This window comes from Primulina huaijiensis, unplaced genomic scaffold, assembly GCF_012295235.1.
Source record: "Primulina huaijiensis isolate GDHJ02 unplaced genomic scaffold, ASM1229523v2 scaffold38877, whole genome shotgun sequence".
Lineage (NCBI taxonomy): Eukaryota > Viridiplantae > Streptophyta > Magnoliopsida > Lamiales > Gesneriaceae > Primulina > Primulina huaijiensis.
In genome coordinates this window covers 286,876-307,669 of record NW_027359117.1, presented here as the reverse complement: position 1 = coordinate 307,669, position 20,794 = coordinate 286,876, and the positions used below count along the sequence as shown (strand labels likewise).

General features: G+C 36.8%; 2 protein-coding genes across 2 annotated transcripts; one reads left to right on the top strand and one right to left on the bottom strand.

Moving 5' to 3' along the window:
- Window positions 1-6,024: 6,024 nt before the first annotated feature.
- On the bottom strand, window positions 6,025-6,540 carry LOC140968915 (uncharacterized). The gene has a single exon (XM_073430063.1). It carries the CDS (start codon window positions 6,538-6,540, stop codon window positions 6,025-6,027), a length of 516 nt encoding a protein of 171 aa, XP_073286164.1.
- Window positions 6,541-7,586: 1,046 nt separating this feature from the next.
- On the top strand, window positions 7,587-19,710 carry LOC140968982 (uncharacterized). Its single transcript, XM_073430200.1, has 17 exons — window positions 7,587-7,649; window positions 9,677-10,049; window positions 11,041-11,753; window positions 12,661-13,860; window positions 14,490-14,600; window positions 14,700-14,771; window positions 14,997-15,077; window positions 15,216-15,250; window positions 15,376-15,463; window positions 15,537-15,689; window positions 16,183-16,374; window positions 16,696-16,775; window positions 16,862-16,934; window positions 17,014-17,115; window positions 17,603-17,708; window positions 18,059-18,146; window positions 19,137-19,710. The coding sequence occupies exons 1-17, from the start codon at window positions 7,620-7,622 to the stop codon at window positions 19,324-19,326; spliced, it is 3,687 nt and encodes a 1,228-aa protein (XP_073286301.1). The 5' UTR covers window positions 7,587-7,619; the 3' UTR covers window positions 19,327-19,710.
- The last annotated feature ends 1,084 nt before the right edge of the window (window positions 19,711-20,794 follow it).

Sequence of the window (20,794 nt, the reverse complement as noted above, 5' to 3'; positions counted from 1 at the left end):
GAATATCGATAGGATTGACTGATCTCACAGATAAAGATTCGTGAAATCGTCTCACAAAAAACCTACTATTAAGATCTAGCTTTTTTTTGTTGTTTTTAACGGATATCGTTTACAAGAGAGTTCGATGTAAATTATAAGATGAAATATGTACAAAAATTTGTGTCAGAATACAGTATACATACAGTTGGTCATTAAATAATTTATCCCTCCCAAATCACACAGCCTTTTTTTTTTTCATTTCTAAACAGAGATCATATTTTGCTGGTCAATTCAATTGAAATGGAATGAATTGTCACAATATAATATGATAGAATGAGACCGTATAAATTGAAATTCGGTTGATATCAATGCTTATGATGAGACGACAAAAGTTAGGATTAAAAAAGACACACACACAAAATTAATTATCACGTGAGAGTTTTTCTTCAGTATCATCGAAAAAATCCAGGCCAGCTTTGTATCATAATTGCCGCCATTCGTTGAATCATAAGATTATAATGGCATTAATAAATAAACATATTCACCCAAAATATGTTGGAATCATCGATCGTAATGTTATAACCTAATAATCCTCTCTTATAATTGTCTAAGCCTGAGATCATTCAATCCCATTTCGAAAACGAATTAGTCAAAAATGCTGAACAAAATATTAGGCAACAAAATACTCAAAAATATATCTTTCCATACGATCTCTTCCCATGCACGGGCCCCTGAAAAACCTTCTGGCCATGCAGAGAAGAGATCACGGGCATTGAAGATCATCCATGTAGGAGGGCTGGCGGAACACTACTACATGGCTGTTCCTGCAGCAAGGATCATGGACAAGTACCCTAAGTTCATTCTTGCCCGGCCTGAGATATTCCGTCGGCCGTGGGACTCCATCGTCGGGCCCGAAGAGATCCTGGTCCCGGGCCAGAGATATTATGTGGTCCCAACCCAGACGGTGAAGAAACTCAGACGTCGGATCAAGAAATCATCCGATGATGATAGTTATTCTTACAGTGTAAGTAAATCCAGCATTAAAGCGAAATCCGGGACGAAAGACAAGGCCAAAGATCGTCATGTCTGGTTTCTTGACGTCGAAAACAAGAAGAAGGAATCAGGTTCAAGCAGGACCGGGAATCTGGTTCCTTGTGATCAAAAGAAGGGGAATAGTTGTATGAACGAAAAGGGTGTGAGAGAGAAAAGGTTCAGGAGGGACCGATTTGAGAATTCATGGGAGCCATCACTTAATGCCATTGACGAATGAGTATTGAGGGCCGCCTTCGGATTGAATACCTTTATCCTCTCTGTCCTCTGACAATTGCATGCAGTGAATCTGATCTTATTTTACGTTACTTTTTAAAAATTTTGGAAATAGTGATTGTTATAACCATATTTTTTCTGGTTAATTAATATTGTAGAGCGATAATAAAAGTCGTGATGGATCATATAAGATTGGGTTTTCAGGAATAACGATGCATACTTATTATAAAGTTTGTTTTTTATAGAATTGGTATTCCCTTGCTCTTATTCATTCACCCGTAGGTAATATATATAATCTTACAAACCAAAATTATGGCTAATATTATGGCTACAATTCAGTGCTACTATTATGGCTACAATTCAGATATATATATATACATAATATACATATTCTAGAAATAGAAGATTATTGGGATATTTTAATCTTAATACCCCCTCAAGTTGGAGCATGAAGATCACAAATGCCCAACTTGCCAAGTAAATACAAGAACTGGCGCTTGCCAAGAGCCTTGGTGAATATGTCGGCAAGCTGATCCTCAGTAGATACATGATACGTAGAAATAATACCGTCGCGGATAGCATCACGTACATAATGACAATCAACTTCAATATGCTTTGTACGCTCATGAAAGACAGGATTTTGAGCAATGTAGAGTGCTGACTGACTATCACAGTATAAGCGCATGGCTGGCGAATGTGTGACACCCAAACTTGAAAGCAAAGCTTTGAGCCATTTCAACTCTGAAGTGACTGCGGCCATGGAGCGATACTCGGCTTCTGCAGAAGACCGGGACACCGTATGTTGTTTCTTGGTTTTCCAAGAAATCGGAGAAGACCCGAGAAACACTATCCAACCAGTAAGAGACCGTCTAGTCAAAGGGCACGTAGCCCAATCTGAATCACACCAACCTGTTAGAGATAACTCACAATCGGTGCGAAGAAGAATGCCTTGACCCGGACATCCTTTTAAGTAACGGACCGTACGGAGCGCCGCATCCCAATGATCCTGACGAGGGTGTTGCATAAATTGAGCCAAGATATGAACTGAATAGACCAAGTCAGGACGGGTGGAGGATAAGTAAATGAGACGACCCACAAGTCGTCTATACCTGTCAGGATCAGCGAGCGAAGGGCCTTTGGCGAGAGCCAATGTGTGATGCTGCTCAATGGGAAAGCCAACGGGACGTGACCCCAATAAGCCAGTTTCAGCAATAATATCAAGAGTGTATTTTCGTTGACACAAGAAGATGCCCTCTGAATTACGGGCAACCTCAATACCAAGAAAATACTTTAGGACACCCAAATCTTTCATATGGAAACACTCATGCAAATATGCCTTGAAATGGTCAATAGCGGAAGCATCATTACCAGAAATGATGAGATCATCAACATACACAAGAACATTAAGTTGAACCGATCCCTGATGTAGAGTAAACAGAGAATAATCTGAATAAGATTGAAGGAAACCATAGGTCTTCAAAGAAGCAGCTAGCTTAGCAAACCAACACCGCGGAGCCTGTCGTAGACCATACAAAGACTTCTTAAGACGACACACTAAGCCAGGAGTGCGAACGTTGAAGCCAGGAGGAAGTTTCATGTAAACTTCTTCATCAAGATCACCATGCAGAAACGCATTATGAACATCCATCTGATGCAAAGCCCAATTCTTGACCGCTGCAACTGCTAAGAAGGCACGAACAGTGACCATTTTCGCAACTGGAGCAAAAGTTTCGTCATAATCAACCCCCTCAACTTGACGATTGCCGAAAACAACCAGACGGGCCTTAAGACGCTCTATTTGCCCATCTGCATGGTATTTAATTTTGTATACCCATTTAGAACCAAGAGCCTTTTTATGAGGAGGCAAAACTGTCATTTCCCAAGTGCCATTAGATTCTAAAGCAGCAATTTCTTTCTGCATAGCCTCGCGCCAACCTTCATGTTGCATAGCTTCTTTAAAAGAACGAGGCTCAATGCCCTCAGTGATAGCTGCAAGGAAAGCACGGTGTCGTGGAGAAAACTTATTACAATTCACATAATGTGCTATAGGATAAGAAGTACCTGAGGAGCTAGTAGAGGACGGTGAACACTCAGATGGACTCGAAGTTTGAACAGTGTGGGTAACAAAGTCACGAAGAAGAACAGAGGGACGCTTATCCCGCAACCCGCGCCCCAAGGCATCGGCACATGCAGGAGGAGACGAAAGTGCAGGGGGCACGGGAGGCAATGTGGGTTCCAATACAGTATCAGTCCCAATCGCAGGGGCTGCGGGGTCATCAACCAAAACAGATTCCAAGTCATCCAAAAGATCAACATCAATCCCCACATTAGAATCAGGCGGCGACGAGGAAGAGGCGGGCACTTGAGAAGTAGAGACAGTCTGGTAGGGAAATTCATTTTCATGAAACTTTACATCTCTGGAAACAAAGATGTCACCTGTCTGAATGTCATACAATTTCCACCCTTTCTTCCCATGTGGATAACCAATAAAAACACACTTCCTACTTCGAGGAGCAAATTTATTGCCTTTGGCCTTTTGATTGTGTGCAAAAGCTAAACAACCAAAAACCTTAAGTTCATTAAAATCAGGTGCCTTGCCAAAGAGAATTTCAAAAGGAGTTTTATTTTGGAGCAAGCCAGACGGAGTTCTGTTAATGAGATACACCGCACCAAGCACACATTCCCCCCAAAAAGTAATAGGAAGATTGCCTTGAAACATCAAAGCACGACCCACATTAAGAATATGTTGATGTTTGCGTTCCACACGACCATTTTGCTGAGGAGTCCCAACGCAAGAGGTTTGAAAAATAATGCCATGTGTATCAAAATAATCCAACATACATTTAAACTCCGTACCATTGTCACTCCGTATTAATTTGACATGTGTTTCAAACTGGCGGGCAATCATAGAAAGAAACGAACAAAAAACTTGATAAACTTGTGTTTTTGAACGCAATAAATAAACCCATACATCTCTTGAAAAATCATCCACCAAAGTAAAAAAATAATGTGCTCCACATGAAGAGGGTATAGTGTTCGGGCCCCATAAATCACAGTGAATGAGTTCAAAAATTCGGCTGGCTTTACTATCACTAACAGGGAAACTATCACGTTTATGTTTTGCTTGAGGACAAACATCACATGCTTTATTCAATTTCTTTCTAGATGTACTGGAAGAAATAGCCGGAACTAACTTGACTACTCTATCTGACGGATGCCCCAGACGGCGATGCCACAACTCAAAATCCGAAATCTCTGGAACCGTTACCACACACACTGTAGGAATCCGCCGAAAATAATAGAGTCCATCCTTACGTTCACCGGCTCCAATCACACTCCCCGAGCGTAGGTCCTGTATAGCACATAAAGAAGCAGTGAATTGTAAAAGACATTTAGAATCATCAATTAGTTGTGACACCGAGATTAAGTTGAAATGGAACTGTGGTACAAATAAAACATTCTCTAGTATCAACCCATCAGTCAACAAAACGCGGCCAGCCTTAGTAGCAATGGCATGTGCGCCGTTAGGTAACCCAACAGAACATTGCGGAATATGATGAGTGTCTATCAAACATGATTCAGTGCCAGTAACATGGTGAGAAGCACCAGTATCAATAATCCAGGAAAAGGAAGAGAGCTCACCCATCATCTGATCATGCTGGTGATTATTTATCATATTTAATAAAATCTGAACCTGTTCCGGTTTTAAATCATGCATAGAAAGGCCAGGAGACTCATGAGATGAATCAACTGAATCGCTCCCCCCACCTGCCACATCATTGGAAGTCACGACCATGGCAGCCGCGGCTTTGGGTCGACCACGAGGAGCATTTGGAGGAGCCGCAAGAGGTGGTTGTGCGTTGGGCCGTGCACGGCCTTGGACTCCACGGTTCCGATCTTCCCACCAATCCGGATATCCATGAATTTTGAAACAAGAATCGTTATCATGACCCGGTCGCTTGCAAGCAGAGCAATACAATTTGGATTTATCAAGACGGGTAAAACGAGCCTTGGGTTGTGCAGTTTGGAGAGTAAACGCATGGATTTCCTCCTTGGCCGCTCTATCTCGAGCAATACCCCGAGACTTTTCTTCCTGTAGGCATGCTTGATACACACGATCGAGATCAGGTAAAGGAGAGGTGGACAACAAATTAGAGCGTACCGTTGCATATAACTCATCGTTAATGCCAATGAGAAATTGATGGAGTTTCTCCTCCTCCCGATCCGCAGCGAATCGACCAGCAACATCACAGGTACAATTACCACATTCGCACGCATGGAGAGGCTTGAGACGATCCAATTCATCATACAATCCCATCAAACGAGTATAATAATCATCAATAGACATATTCGAATTTTGCCTACAGTTGGTGATATCGGCCCTCAATTGTTGAAGACGAGGACCGTTGGCCACGCAAAAACGCTTCTCAAGATAGTCCCAAAGGCGTTTTGCTTCATCATGAAAAGGAATGGAGGCGGCCAATTTCGGATCAAGAGTCCGCGTGATCCATGAAACAAGCATAGAATTGACAGTGTCCCAATCGAGTTGTTTCTTCTTCTCCATCGGTTTGTNAGAGTAAACGCATGGATTTCCTCCTTGGCCGCTCTATCTCGAGCAATACCCCTAGACTTTTCTTCCTGTAGGCATGCTTGATACACACGATCGAGATCAGGTAAAGGAGAGGTGGACAACAAATTAGAGCGTACCGTTGCATATAACTCATCGTTAATGCCAATGAGAAATTGATGGAGTTTCTCCTCCTCCCGATCCGCAGCGAATCAACCAGCAACATCACAGGTACAATTACCACATTCGCACGCATGGAGAGGCTTGAGACGATCCAATTCATCATACAATCCCATCAAACGAGTATAATAATCATCAATAGACATATTCGAATTTTGCCTACAGTTGGTGATATCGGCCCTCAATTGTTGAAGACGAGGACCGTTGGCCACGCAAAAACGCTTCTCAAGATAGTCCCAAAGGCGTTTTGCTTCATCATGAAAAGGAATGGAGGCGGCCAATTTCGGATCAAGAGTCCGCGTGATCCATGAAACAAGCATAGAATTGACAGTGTCCCAATCGAGTTGTTTCTTCTTCTCCATCGGTTTGTTGATTGTCCCATCAATAAACGCAAACTTTCGACGAGCTTTCAAAGACAGCTTAATTGCACGAGCCCAGGCAATATAATTTTCAGTAGAGAGGATCACGTGGGTGATCATATTTACAGGTTGATCTCCAGACCCAAGATAATAGGGAGAGTTGGGATCGATTTTGCCATCGTCGGCCATGATGAGAAGAATCGGAGAAAGAGGCTGATTATGATGGCTGAAGAAATCGAAAAGAAGAAAAAAAATTGGTAAGAGCTTGCTAGGCTGCTAGTGCTCTGATACCATGATAGAATTGGTATTCCCTTGCTCTTATTCATTCACCCGTAGGTAATATATATAATCTTACAAACCAAAATTATGGCTAATATTATGGCTACAATTCAGTGCTACTATTATGGCTACAATTCAGATATATATATATACATAATATACATATTCTAGAAATAGAAGATTATTGGGATATTTTAATCTTAATAGTTTTACTTTGCATTTTTTTCCCTATCTGATTTGTTTTAGCCACCGTTAGGTTGGATAATCAATATTACGCCTCTTTTTTATTTGAAGAAATTAAGTATGACAATTTTTTTATGTGCTTTATATAGACGGCGAGTGTTGATTTCAAGACTCGATACCAAAATTGCTTCACTAAGAAAGGAGTTGATATTGGTATTACGAGTCTATATCTCTATGAGACGGATCAATTTGATCTAGATCTAATATAAAAAGTAATATTTTTTTCTATAATTTTTTACATAAAAAATAATATTTTTTATAAATTGAATCACATCATATATCCTCTCAAAAGAAGCATTTCACTATGTGTTTTTTTTTAAATAATAAAATAATTTTCAAATTAGGTAATCTATATCTAAACTATTCACCCTTGTTTTCGAAAGAATCTATTTTTTAAAAAGTCCAAGTAAAACTAGAAAAGCAAGCCCATTTTCATCCTAGGGCAAGTAAGGAAAAATGGTCCGGTGACGTGCAAGCCAGAAACATCCTACGGCAGGGGTCATAGACGAGTGCTAGGCGTGCTTCATAAACATGGACCACTCATAAAGGCTTAAATCTTGACCCATATATATATAAGTCATTCACAAGTTAAAGAGGAATTACAACAGTATGCCAATATATTGTTTTCTGTACTCAAGAAAATTTGAACCTGCAGTGGCGCTTTGTTGGACCACAATGCAAGGGCAATTTGTTGCCATGGAATATCAGCAGTGGGGGCAGTATCGAAGTTTCCGTGTACTTATTAAATGACAACCATAGTCTACGCTGCATTTGAAGTAACTTTCCATATACGGAAGCATCTGTAAATGACACCAGTTTATCTTTACATTGGTCAAGTGAGATGAGTTTCAAATGGGGATGTGTAATCAACTACATATCTGACAAAATTCAACCAATGCACATCTGAACATCTATGAGGCATCCACGGACCACACGACGCAACAAAGAGACAAACGGAAAAACTTAAGCATAGGTAACGAGGGTCCGTGCTCAAAGGCACAAAAAATCTAAAGTATACATAAGTGATGAAATCCCCGAGAAAATGTTCATGAATTAGAGCATTTAGATTTTAGGTTCCACGATCAAAATGAACTATAGGTAAATCTGACAACTTAAAACCCATTTTGAATGAAACATAAAAGTTCAAGTTCACCTAGTTTCAGTTCAATATATATGCCCTTGAGGACCCAACCTTAAAAGAAATGAGGGATAAAGAACAGGAAGAGCGCTTCTCTTGTGTTACAATTCAGATATCTTTTGAACCCACATTAAACTTAATTAGCAATGAAAAAGCCTATGGTATCGAGTGAAGAAGATGGATCAAATCTCTGGACAAGATCTTCTTCACCAGGCTTTAACCATTCCCTGAAAAATATAATATAAATTACAAAACGAGTGAGGGCGACCGCCGGACTGTACTTAAAGGACACGAAGTTGATTAGAATGTTCTCTACATAACCAAATTGAATAATGCAGTCATAAATTAATTAGTAATGATTCGAAGATGTCAAGTTTCAGAAGATATTCTGGCTATTCATACTTATGATATCTCAGAGTAGGTTTACAGTAAATCCCCAAGAATTGGAATCTTCCACTTCTACTCTAGTCCATTGAGGTAACAGTGGCTGCAGGAAATGCCTGTTTGTTCGACACTATAAAGTACTGGCCATGAAAACAAGTTATGGGCTAATTAATTATCACATAACACGCAAACGTTCTCACCTCAGTTCCGTGCTAACGTAGGTACTGACTTTAATATATAATGCCGTCTTGATGGAGATTCATTAGCAGTAAACTATATGAAACAATCTTCTACTTACGGCAAGGGTTAGTTTTTTAGGTGGAATTATGTAACTGATATTAGTGGAATCGTACTGACTTTAATCATGCCGTCTTGATGGGGGATTCATTAGCAGTAAAATTATATGAAGTAACCTTTGGATTCTACAAAGAATGATCAAAGATACGTAATATATCAATCTTGGATGTTGTTGTTGATACCATTTGTTGGTTTTGCACACCGAATTTCTGAAGCTCTTCTAAACTCCACCTTTCTATCTTATTGACAATTTATTGATATAATCTGTAATTTATCTAAACTTGTGTAGCAGAAAAATGAAATCTTGATATGGTAAATCCAATAATTTCAACAAAAACTTAAATTATCAATTATTCGAGCTTGTTGTGATAAAAGAAATGAATGTGTATGGGAATTGGGAGATATTCTGAAAAAAAATTCAAAAATATTGTATTTTTGTGCTGGTTAGATTTTGTTTACAATTTCAGAAATATCTTAATATTACAAAAAACGGTTTTTTGTTTTTGAAATTTTAAAACAAAAATTTTTTAGCTCTACAAATTTTTATTTTATTTTTTTATCAAAACGTATCAAACTTAAAATTCTGAATATATAGTAAACATTTGCACATATAATATATGTGTTTCGAGACTTCTAGTAAAGATAAATAATATAAACTAACATATACTACGTGTGTTTTTCGTAAAAAAATATATAATGAAGTATTTAAAAAAAATTAAAACAAAGTTAGTAATTTAAAATTAAAATGATGGGGTAAAAAATAATATGGTATACATAATTAGATGATTTGAATGTGTTTTGGACGTTAATAAATGTTATAGATGAAATTGAAATTTCAAGTAATTTTGGTCGACTAATCAATTATCGAGGGCTAAATGGAAATTTCATCGCAATCAAAATTTGTTTTTCCCTCCACCTTCTTGGGTTTTCAAAATGCGAATAAAACCCTAGCTCAAAAATCGAAACCAAACGAATCGATCACAGGGGATGGACTCCAAAGAAGCAGCTACCGCCGAGGGATACCGCCACATCGCCACGACGAATAATTCTGGCGGAAGCACCACCACAATGGCTCTGCAGAAGAAGAGGGCACGGAGAGTCAGTTTTGCAGAGATGACTTCCGTTCACTTATTCGATCGAGATGAAGAAGATAACGAAACTCCTCTGGCTAAAGCTGCGAAAATAGACAGGTTTTCGGCTAATGAACTGGATTTTGGACTGGAATTGGAGCAATCTAAGGAAATTGATGGCGAGTATATTGATGCTGAAGAAATGGCAATGCCAATATCATTTTTGAGACCGTTGGGGTCACCTTCGCCTGGAGGGAGCACCATTGGTTCCGCCTCGTCCAATGATGGCAAGTTTCAACTTCCATGTTGACAAGGACGTGAAATTCTTATCTACAATTAGGCTACTTGCACGTATTTTGTTAGATGATTTAGCCAGCTGCACATAGTACGGGATCCATTTATTAATGGGCATTTCCTCATTTATAATGGTTATATTCAGACCAAAAATTTACCAATATGCTAGAAAACAGACAGTTTTTAAGGTTGAGAAAGGATGCTTTCTTTAGCTGAAGAAATCACTTTTACCGTTCCAAATGTTGGTGCACTTGTCACTCCTGTACCCTTGGAAGACTTCGGTTTGTGTCATTAGTTGGGCTTTTTAGTCATTGTACACTGATCTTGGTTGTTACTGTCTGGATAACGATGATGTGCAAGTAGAACAATATATAATTATCGTATTAAGGATTTCTTGCTCATTATTTACTTGGCCTTAGTCTATGCTGCTTCATTGGTAGAAAACATGTTACGCTGATATTTTGATGTATATCCTCTTGTTTTTACTAGGCATGCACATATTTTGCAGTTAGTTTCCCATATTTGAATTGGTAAAAGTTTTAGATGTTGAAATGCCAAACATGCATCAAGGCATCAAGGTTTTGTTGGGAACACAAGCAAGGTTGTCAAAGAGAAGCACAAACTTACATACTTTTCAGCATATATTGACCATGATAATAGGAAATCTCCAGAAATAAACCAAATTGACAAAAGAACGAGGATATTTATTAGGATTTACTTTCCTTTTCCTGTCTAGTGTTATCTCTAAATATATTGCACACTGCATCATGAATCACGTTACAATACAAAATTTCTGTAGCAATGTGGCATGGCTAAAAATGTTTAAGGCTATAAGATGTTAGTTTTGTTATATGCATGGTTGCATGAGCTAGTATTATGACTATATAGTCATTACCAGTATTCACCCCTTTTTTCCAACTTTTATCATTGTTCACCACTTCTCAAAAAATAAATAGCTTATGTTTTTTCCTTTGATTGTAGCAGAAGATTTCTTTGGCCCTGTATCTGCCAGTTTTATAAGGCCTAGACGGTTGTCTGATTCTGCTGCTTCAGATGATATTCATGATGTTACAATGGATTCAACTGCTTTTTCCATGCATTTCCGTAGCCTTGCTAGGTCAGAGTCAGGAGGAGAATTAAAAACCCCGACAGTAGGCCAATTGCATTTTGGGGATAAAACGACTATGGATGCAAATGTAGGAAGTTCCATGGTATTATCTTCATTAAAAAAGCTAAGGAACAAATCTTCTTCACCGGTATCAAAATTAAGCGGTAGTCACAACTCCAATGATATGAGCCTAGTAGTAGAAAATCTTAACCGACATTACTATGAGAAACTATCACCAGGATTGGACGCACTTCTGGCAGAAAATAAGAAAATTTTGCTTTCTGTAACTGCACCTGATGATGTAACCGCTTCAAAATCACCTAAAAGTGCTGAAAATGAGTCTTTATTATCACTCAATCGTGGGGATAACACCGTGAGCTTGAGCAATTATGCAAGCAAAGAGCAAGGTGTGACCTATTCTCATGATAAGCCAAATGGGGATGTAGCTGATGTTAGCAGCAAATTGGATGAGGCAGATGGCATTCTCGGAAACTTTTCTCCTAAAAACCTCTCGCCCAATGCATTTGATGTTACAGCTCATTGCTTATATGAGTATAGACCATATTCATCACCATATCAATTGAGTAAAGTAATTATTTTTTCCCATGGCACCGTTTAACCTATGTTTCTCTCGAATAATTCCTACCGTGTTCGAACAACTTCTCTGGCTGCAAGTGTTCACTTTTCTTGTTTCTTGCATCGCTTTATGGTTCATCTATTTTTCATGTTTTATCTCTTTCTTTATCTTGGAGGTTTACACTTGAGATAAGTAATAAGTTTGAGAGATTTGACATTCTCTTTATCCTAGAAATTGATGTATAATAGTGGTTTATATCCTATTTGAATGTCATAGGACTTATCCATCCAAGAAAATCATATTTGTTATCAAGATTATTCTCATGTGGTACATTGTGCATATAGAATTGGGGACAGGTAAATTAATTGGTTTAAGGTTATCATTGTATGTATTTTGGTATGCTCATATGTGGCCAATCCATTGCCTTTTCACATTTCTTCAAACCAAATCGACAGTTGTGTTATATAGTGTTCTAAAAATATCTCTTATAGTTTAAGAAGGCCTTGTTTTCCTCTCATATATCATTTCATATGCCTTTTGATATATTTAAACTTTATGAAATTTTCTGGAACTGTAGCTATTATCTCATCTGCTTGAGAAAATGAATGTACCTGAGGCTTAATATTTTATCAAAACTTTCAACTCTATTTCTTATTTTTTCATCTAAAACTTGGAGTCATACCCACGAAATAAGATTTTTAAGTTCCATAAATTTTTTGCATTGATTGATTCTTGTATCAGTATAAGGATTCTATATCTATGAACACTTTCAAAAGTTGTGAGTAGTTTGATTGGATCATTCTGCTAATATAGCATGCAAATGTTTTTCGTGTTTTTCCTCAATTGTGATGGTCTTGGAACTCTAATGAAGATGAGCTATGTATATTTACCTTTATTGGTTCTCATTTTGTTTCCACAGAATGCGTATGAAACCCCATTGGCACTGGCTAAATCTTCTGTCAAACAGCAAATGCTTCTAACAGCTGGTACTCCATTTAAAGATCTGGAAATGGTGAGTTCTTTGCAAGAAAAACCAGATTCCTTTCTGAAAATTGAAAGCATAGGACATCAGGATACCGAAACTCCCATTCAACGAAGCATCTCCAAGCTGGAATCAATGGAGAAATCTTCCTTTTGCTCTGCCTTCAGTGCCAGAGTGGATAATACCACAATCAAGACCTTGGAGTTGGAGTTTGTAAAATCCCCTCTTGATAGTGTTTCGTACAAAAATTGCAATATTTTTAAAAATGGTCTCATGAAAGATATTGTGACTCAAGAGAAACTCTCAAATGTTTGTCAAAGTAAAGAATTGAAAAATTCCTCATGCTTGGTTAATGACTCGGTAGAGATTTTGAAACATGGTGAAAATCCTTTGGAAGAACATTTGGGCTATATAACTAATGTTAAATCCCCAACTTGCTTGAGTGCCAGAAAGCTTTCTTCAGTGTTAAAATATGGACAAACTGCTGGAAGCAATTCGATGCATGGTTTGTTTACAAAAGAGTCAAATGAAGATGTATTAATGACCAAAACTGAGTCTTTATTGGCCAAAATTGCTTCTAGAGTAGAAGACAGAGCAATTGTGTCTTCAAGCAAGGTTGTTTCTTCTCGTGGAAAAATTTTGGATAAGAAGTTTTTAGCTTCTCAAGGCCATCAATTTAATCAATCTAAAGATTTAATGCTTCAGAATCAGCTCAAACAATTTATGGATTTTGAAAAAGATCAAGGTGTTGCTCCAGAGGAAAATCTTGTTGATCCAAACCTGTCAACAAAAACTGGTAATGTAGATATCGAAGCCTTGGGAATGAAGGCATCGTCAAACTTGCCTACTTCTGAAGTCAACCACTTCAAACAATTGATTGTGCTGGAAGCAACAGATGGTAGAGACATTGACATTACTAACAAGGAGAATTTTGGGAGCACTGATAACTTCACTATTCTTGGAAAAGGCAACAAATCTCGAGTCATGGATCCTAAGATTCTAGACAGAGGTATAAAAAATTGCACAAACACCTCCAGGTTCACAAATAACCTTGCTGGTGAAGAATTCAGAGCTATTTCAGGTGGCACTGGTTCTTCATCGCCTAGTGAGAACTTAGATGAGGTAAATTTGCAGAAGGTTAGATGTTTTCGTATTTTCTTCAGACGTAGTGGTTGATTTGTGCCTAGTATTGTGTATTCCATAAAGCTTGATTGTTTTTTTTTTGAGTAGAGGCTTGATTGTTTTATACCATATATAAAATCCTATGACATGTTTGCATTGATTGATTTGAAATGTTTTGGTCAAAACATTTTCCTTTTTAAATCATTTGCATTTGTTTACATAACTATGGATTCTTTGGATTTTTAAATTCCTTCAATACCATTTTAAGCTTGTTTTTTAGTTATTATTTTAAATTTCCCTTTATCGAAATAATTTGAAATTCGTTTTTAAATCCTTTCATTAAATCCAAATCTTCCAAAAAACCATAACCCGAGGACCTCGTCTACCGGTCAAATTTGTCTTGGCGCATTTTTCTATCACTTGGATTGTATTTTTATTCGTCGGGCTGAATAATGAATACTATTCAATGTTATTATTAAATAAAACCATTAGAAGTCTAAAAGGAAACTTTAAACCACCATATAGCATATTGCATCCTGAATCCATTTTGGCGAACATTAGATTAGAAAATTTTTTCGAGCATGATAGACATTAAAAAAATTTCACGGGAGACACATCATAAAAGTGGAATGATTATAATGCAGATAAGCCTCAATAGTCAGAGAGGCCAGAGTAGTGATCTAGAAACAATGGAGTGTCCTAACGATGTTGACATGGAAACAACGATAGGCCAAGAAAGGAGGCATTGGATTAATGTATGTACGCTACATTTGTTATTTCTTTGTTATACAACTTTTTTAATAGTCTCGGCGGCCTAATATTTTCCTTCTTATGAACTGAATTTTTAACCGCAGATATTTTCAAAATTCTCCGAGGATACTAAACATTTGATTTTTGGATCAGATTATGAGTTTAATTTCAAGATGGTATGCCTCTCTGTTTCACTTTTCATGTAACTGGTAAAAACCGAGGAATCTTTCTTCTATCTGTATCCGCTATTAAATAATGGCATATGCCTCAATATATAGACTTTTGAGGGCTGGGATAGAAGTTTAATTGGTTTATTTTTCGCTCATTTGCCATCACACCTTCTTCCTAGTTGTTAACTCTATTTTTCTTTTCTTCTTTCCTTTTTTTTGGTCAAATGGCAGTTTGATGTGCATGGAGATTTTTTGGTTCACCTGCAAAAGTCAAAGTTATATGAGATGCTCTCCACCGATGCCGCTCCCAAGGTCTTATACCAATAATATAAAAAACGACACATGATTGTAACTACAAAATATTTCCCTCTTTATATATGTGTATGCGTGTATATTTGGACAATAATTCCTCACCGGCAGCTCACTGAATTCCTCTATTTTGTTCTTCAGAGTACATCTGCTCCCCATGACCTCCAGATTGAGAAGTAAGTTTTATTTTGTCATTATGTTGCTAGGAAAAAAGAGGTCTTGTTTCTTCTGCTTAGTCATCTTTTTCTCTTTTCTGATATACGTCTGAAAATATATGATGGTTAAATTATTGCTGATGCAGAATAGCTGAATCAAATATAATGTTATTGCAAATTGTACTAGAGAAGGCAAAATTACAGCTGAACCATTTAAAGAGGGAGACACTGTTGGTATGGTTGTATTTGTCTCGGTTTATTATATGCCTTATTAATTGCTGCTAATCAATTGGCATTTTGCATGCAGAAAAAGTTACAACTGTTAAGTTCTAGAATTCAGGAGTCACAATTAATAAGAACAGATATTTCCTCATGTTCAATGGAGATATCCACCTCTGATATCCGAGTTCATGCTGTTGGCTACCGGTCAGTTTCTGCATATCCGAATGAAGGGAATGAGGTAATGAGTCTCATTTGATATGCATTTGTCTGTCGAATGTTGCTTCTCTACCCCAATCTAGTGGATGAATGCTGTTGTTGGTTTCATTAAAGCATTTGCCATTCTTCTGTTTTTACATGTACGGTCTTTCAGTTGGTTTCTAACATCCATAGTAGTCAGTATTTATTGTGAGACACCAAGTTCTTTGCAGCAAAACAATTTACCCTCTCCAGTTGTCCTAGACATCGCCAGTGCTTATAACAACCATTCGCTATCGACAATAGCTTTACCCAGTATCGCAGGCTTAAACCTGAGTTGTTTCCACATCACTAACTGAGAATCTACATACTGAATTTTCATTCTTAAGGTGTTACCTATATGCCAGTCTGTTTATGTTCCTGATCTCTTGCTTTTATACTATGGTTTATAATTATACACCGCATGTTATGTTAAGCTACCTATAAATTTTGGTAGCTCATATTCTAACTATTGCCTGTGGTTTGTTTGGCGCCAGGTTTGCCACGAAAAATTGGCTGCAATGAGGAGTGTCGTAGAAGCTTCAGAGAGAAAAATTTCAAACTTCAACCGAAATTTTCGTGCATTTTGCAAGATTAAAACTGAACCAGGATGTGGTGATACCATTGCTTTAGTTAATGAACATTTTATGAAAAGGGCTTATCGCAGGTTCGCTCGTCTAGATATGCAGGTGGGCACTCTTGCACTGTGAACTTTTGCTATTAATAGTAGCTTCTATTAATTACAACTGTCCCATGCCAATATTCTTCTTCGAACATGCTAGTGGGGTGCAATGGTGGCTTTGGGGTTTTAGAGACATAATTGTTTGGGAGACTGCAATCCTAACATAGAGTAGACTTTCTTGCAAGAACTTGATAACTGGCATTTAGAATATTATGCCAATTATGTGATTGACATCCCTCATCTTGAAAGAAAAATAAAGCAAAAGACATTATGCTAATAATTACTGCTTCCTGCTGTTGCTTACAGATCTTGTCTGTTCTTTTTCCAGATGTGGGTGGTCCATAGTGTGGACAGCATGAACTATCGGCACAATATTGTCCTCGACTACCTTGGCCTTGTTGTCCAGAGGTTTCTACGAATTCTTTTTTGCATATGTGCCTTTTATTCGCTTTTTTTTACACTCTTGGCATAAATTTTTATATCTGATGTTACAGTATAAAAGTAGTTGTTGGTCCTACAGCAAGCACATCATTTTCATTTGAAGCCAATGATACTTACTTGATGAAGGTGAATCTGGTTTTACTTTAACAGGACTTTCTTTGACTTGTATTTCTGTGCCTTAACATGAATGTCTTTCTGCTTTTAGAATTTTCCAAATATGGATGCTTGCATGGCAGTTGAATTTGTGTTTAATGCCGAGATCAAGTGCAAATATGCTGGTTCCAAAACTCTGGTTCGGGAAATACAAGTAAGTGACATTATGCATATTAACATCTTGAAAAAAATCATGTAAAGCCATTTTTGCATATGAAAACTCAAGATGAAATAACTAAGAAGGGGAAACAAAATCCGTCTATGCTACCGATATATTGCCTTAAAGATATAATAATTGTTATCATAACTTAAAACCTGACTCATGCTGTTTAATTGTGTGAATTTGAATTTTAAATTGGCCTAAACTTAATTCTTCAAAATACATCTCCGAATGATTATTCTTCACAGAGATTGTTGTGCTTGATATGATCCTGAAGTGCTAGACTTTCTAAAATATCAACCTGAATTCCTCTGAACCTGGTCTTCCTCGTCACTTTTCAGTTAGGTTATCCATCAGTATATTGGAAATTGATTCCTCCATTAATTGTTGAAAATGCATGCATCATATCAGCACCCAGAGACTTGAAGTTTTCCCTGAGATAATTCATCTCATTTACATTCTTGCGCTGCTAATTGAGCAGGTGACTAGTTCACTTATTGGTACCTTGCTGGATGTGTTTGAGGAGGTACAGCTAGCACAAATCGAGTTCCAGAATTTGACGGAGTCAAGTTTTTGCTCACCATCTGGTATGTTTCCTTTTGCATGCTATCTGTTCAGATATGGCTTATAATGTAATTGATTCTAGACTTTTATTTGTGACATTTGTTGGCATGCGATAGGAAATATGCTACATGGAAGTTGACATGGAAATATAAGCCTTTTGCTTTGACTTGTCAAATCAATTTTGTGTTTTGTTTTTGTGATTTTGACGGAAGTTCCCTGAGTCTATTCACTATTGTTTTGATTGATGCCTGAAATGATTAAGAATGTGTCATAAACAATTGATTTTTCTTCCTCTTAATCTGTCCGGTAGATGAAGTTGAATTATGATCCCTGTGTGCCTCATAATGAACGTGCATGAAAATTTTGAATGCAGTTGAACAGCTTGTTCTGAAGCTTTATTTCTATAATTTCATTGCCGAGAGGAAAGTAATCCTGGAGCTTGACATGTCTTGCTTGAAAAGGTTCGTGGCTGATGGTGTAACTGTGTAAGCAATAACAGCAGTCATATTTCATTATATAAAATGTTTAGTTGGATTTTGATGCTATGAACAAGGGTAAAATGCTTGATCTTGGTCAGGTGGCCATATTTCTTATTCTTGTGAAAGTTAATCTAGAAAGTAGGTATACGGCTTGGGAATTTGTATGCTATACTGTCGGCGGTCCTACTATTGAGAAAGAATAGAATACTTTGGTGGAAGAGCAGAACTTGTGCAAATCTCCAACTCATAGCCTCGAGGACAAGGCTATTCTTGGAAGGGCGGTATTGTCTAGGACCAAATTATTATTGGGCCTAGATATAAACAGGCCTTGGAGTCACAAGCCTTAGAAATAGGAAGTGAATAAAAATGTGAAGGGAAAGAATTATTATGCATTCTGTTATTTTGTTTCCTAGAGTGTGGTTACTAGCTTTGTTTGGGGTAAAGAAAGAGATTGTATCTCTTTGTACAAAGGATTTCAGATTTCCTCTGGGCCATTTTCTTTTTATGCAATCCTACTTCAGTTTTCTTTCTTCCCATCCTTTGTGCCTGCGTTGATAAATGGGTATGAATTTGAGGTGCAACAAGTTTTTACTATTTCTATCTACTACTCTCAACAGAGGCTTTTATGGGTTTAGATTGAAACGTTCTCAAACCATCTTAAACTCACAACCTTCATTCATCATAAATCAATTTCAATTTTGTCTATTTTTTTTTCATTTCGACTATCGATGCGTACCTGTGCATCCATTTTAACGCTCATAAAGTACCGCCACACAAAGCTTCATTTTCAGTTTTAAATGACTGCTCAGAGCTTGAGACTGAAATCCGACACTAAACCTATCATTAAAGAAGCATTCATTGCATTATCTTTAATGTTACATTTTGTCTAGCAATACATCCGATGAACTTATTTTACATGACTACTTATACTGTCCTCGAGTTAAAAACTGAGTTGGTTTTGTGACACTGCAGGGGAATCTATCCAACGGACATTCTTCCATGTCAAATTGTGTTGTCCCCTGATGTGCAGAAATGTTTGTCGTCAGAATCAATCTTAGATGATATTAAAGATGCACTCAAGAGTCTTAAAACAGGGTACACGAGGATTTTACGGCTCTGCAGTTGTGTGTCACAGGTGGTTCAAGCTGCTTCAAGTGCATAAAATCACGAGGAAAAATGAATGTCTGATTGAGAGGTATGCAATCCAATTTGGGTCAAAGTTTCATTACATTTGTATGTGTGGGCAAAGAAAAGCTTGCTATAAGCTGGAAAAGACCGTTTCAAAGTGAAAAGTGAATTTTTCTATCGTATGGAGAAAAATTCAAGAATGTAGTGGCAAAAGAATTGTCAGCTTGCTGCATTTGCATGGTTTTCTAACATGTGCATTGTATGTGCACGACATTTTGTTGTGTTATGTGTCATATAATGTTGGTTCAGCCAAACGCTGGAAAACCTCCAACATTGTCCCATGAGTTTCAAAAAAGTGTATTATATTTATTTACAATTCGTTCCAATATATGTTTCAGAATCGATAGGATACATAAGAATCCCAACAAAGTATGTGACACAATCGTTATTCATTTAAACTAGCACTTTAGATTTCAGATTACATGGTGTATTTGAAGGATAGTAGGTAAACTAAAGATTCATTTGGAACTATCTTAGGAAAAATAAAAATATTTTATTGTTAAGAGAGAATAGAGTGAAGATTATTTTTGGCAAAGCGTATAAAATCTTACTACTAAATGTCTTTTACTTGGTGCATAACTAGCGTTTCAGCCCTTATGCCAATGAAGGTTTTTTTGTAGGTTTTAAGCATTGAAATTTATTTGGGATAATGTCAGTAATTTTTCGAAGGAAAGGTAATACTTGATATTTCATGTCGGGTATTTTGGAGAATATAGTTTTTAATTGCATTTTGAAAAAATGTGTTGAGAATATGTTGGTTTTATTTTTAACTGCGCCCTTTTCCACGATTAATATTTATATTGGATTAGTTTCTAAAAATTTTAAATATATTTTATTAAATTTAAAAATACTTTAATAATTACATTTTTGGTGGGTATTAGAAATTTTGAATGATACTAAGGTATAAAAAATACGAAGAAATCATAATTATGTAATTTGTACATACTACAAATGGTTTATAACTACAAATGATTTATAATTTATTCACTTCTTGAAAATAAAATATTTTTTCACAATCTGTCGAACGTGGTGTTCGTGGGACAATATGGTCATCTTCACTAAAATGATATTTTGCCGGTAGATTGAAGAATCTTAGACGTCTCTCATCGTTGTCGTTGCAAGTCGTGATTGAATGGTATGACAATTATTAATTATCATCGTTATTCATTATCTCTATAAATATTTTTATGTATTAATTATGTATAACATTAAAGATATATTTATAACCAAAGTTTTGCGTTCTTTATTTTTAAAATCAAATATAACATAATTATAAAATTTGTATTAAATATGTATAACATTAAAGATATATTTATTACTAATTTTTTGGGGGAAGTTTTTTTATCATATCAAATGATAATAACCCGTCTATCTAAAAGAATACCAATACTCCGTATTCTCATATGCATAAAAAACTAGCAAAGAGAATCGGTAATCAATCT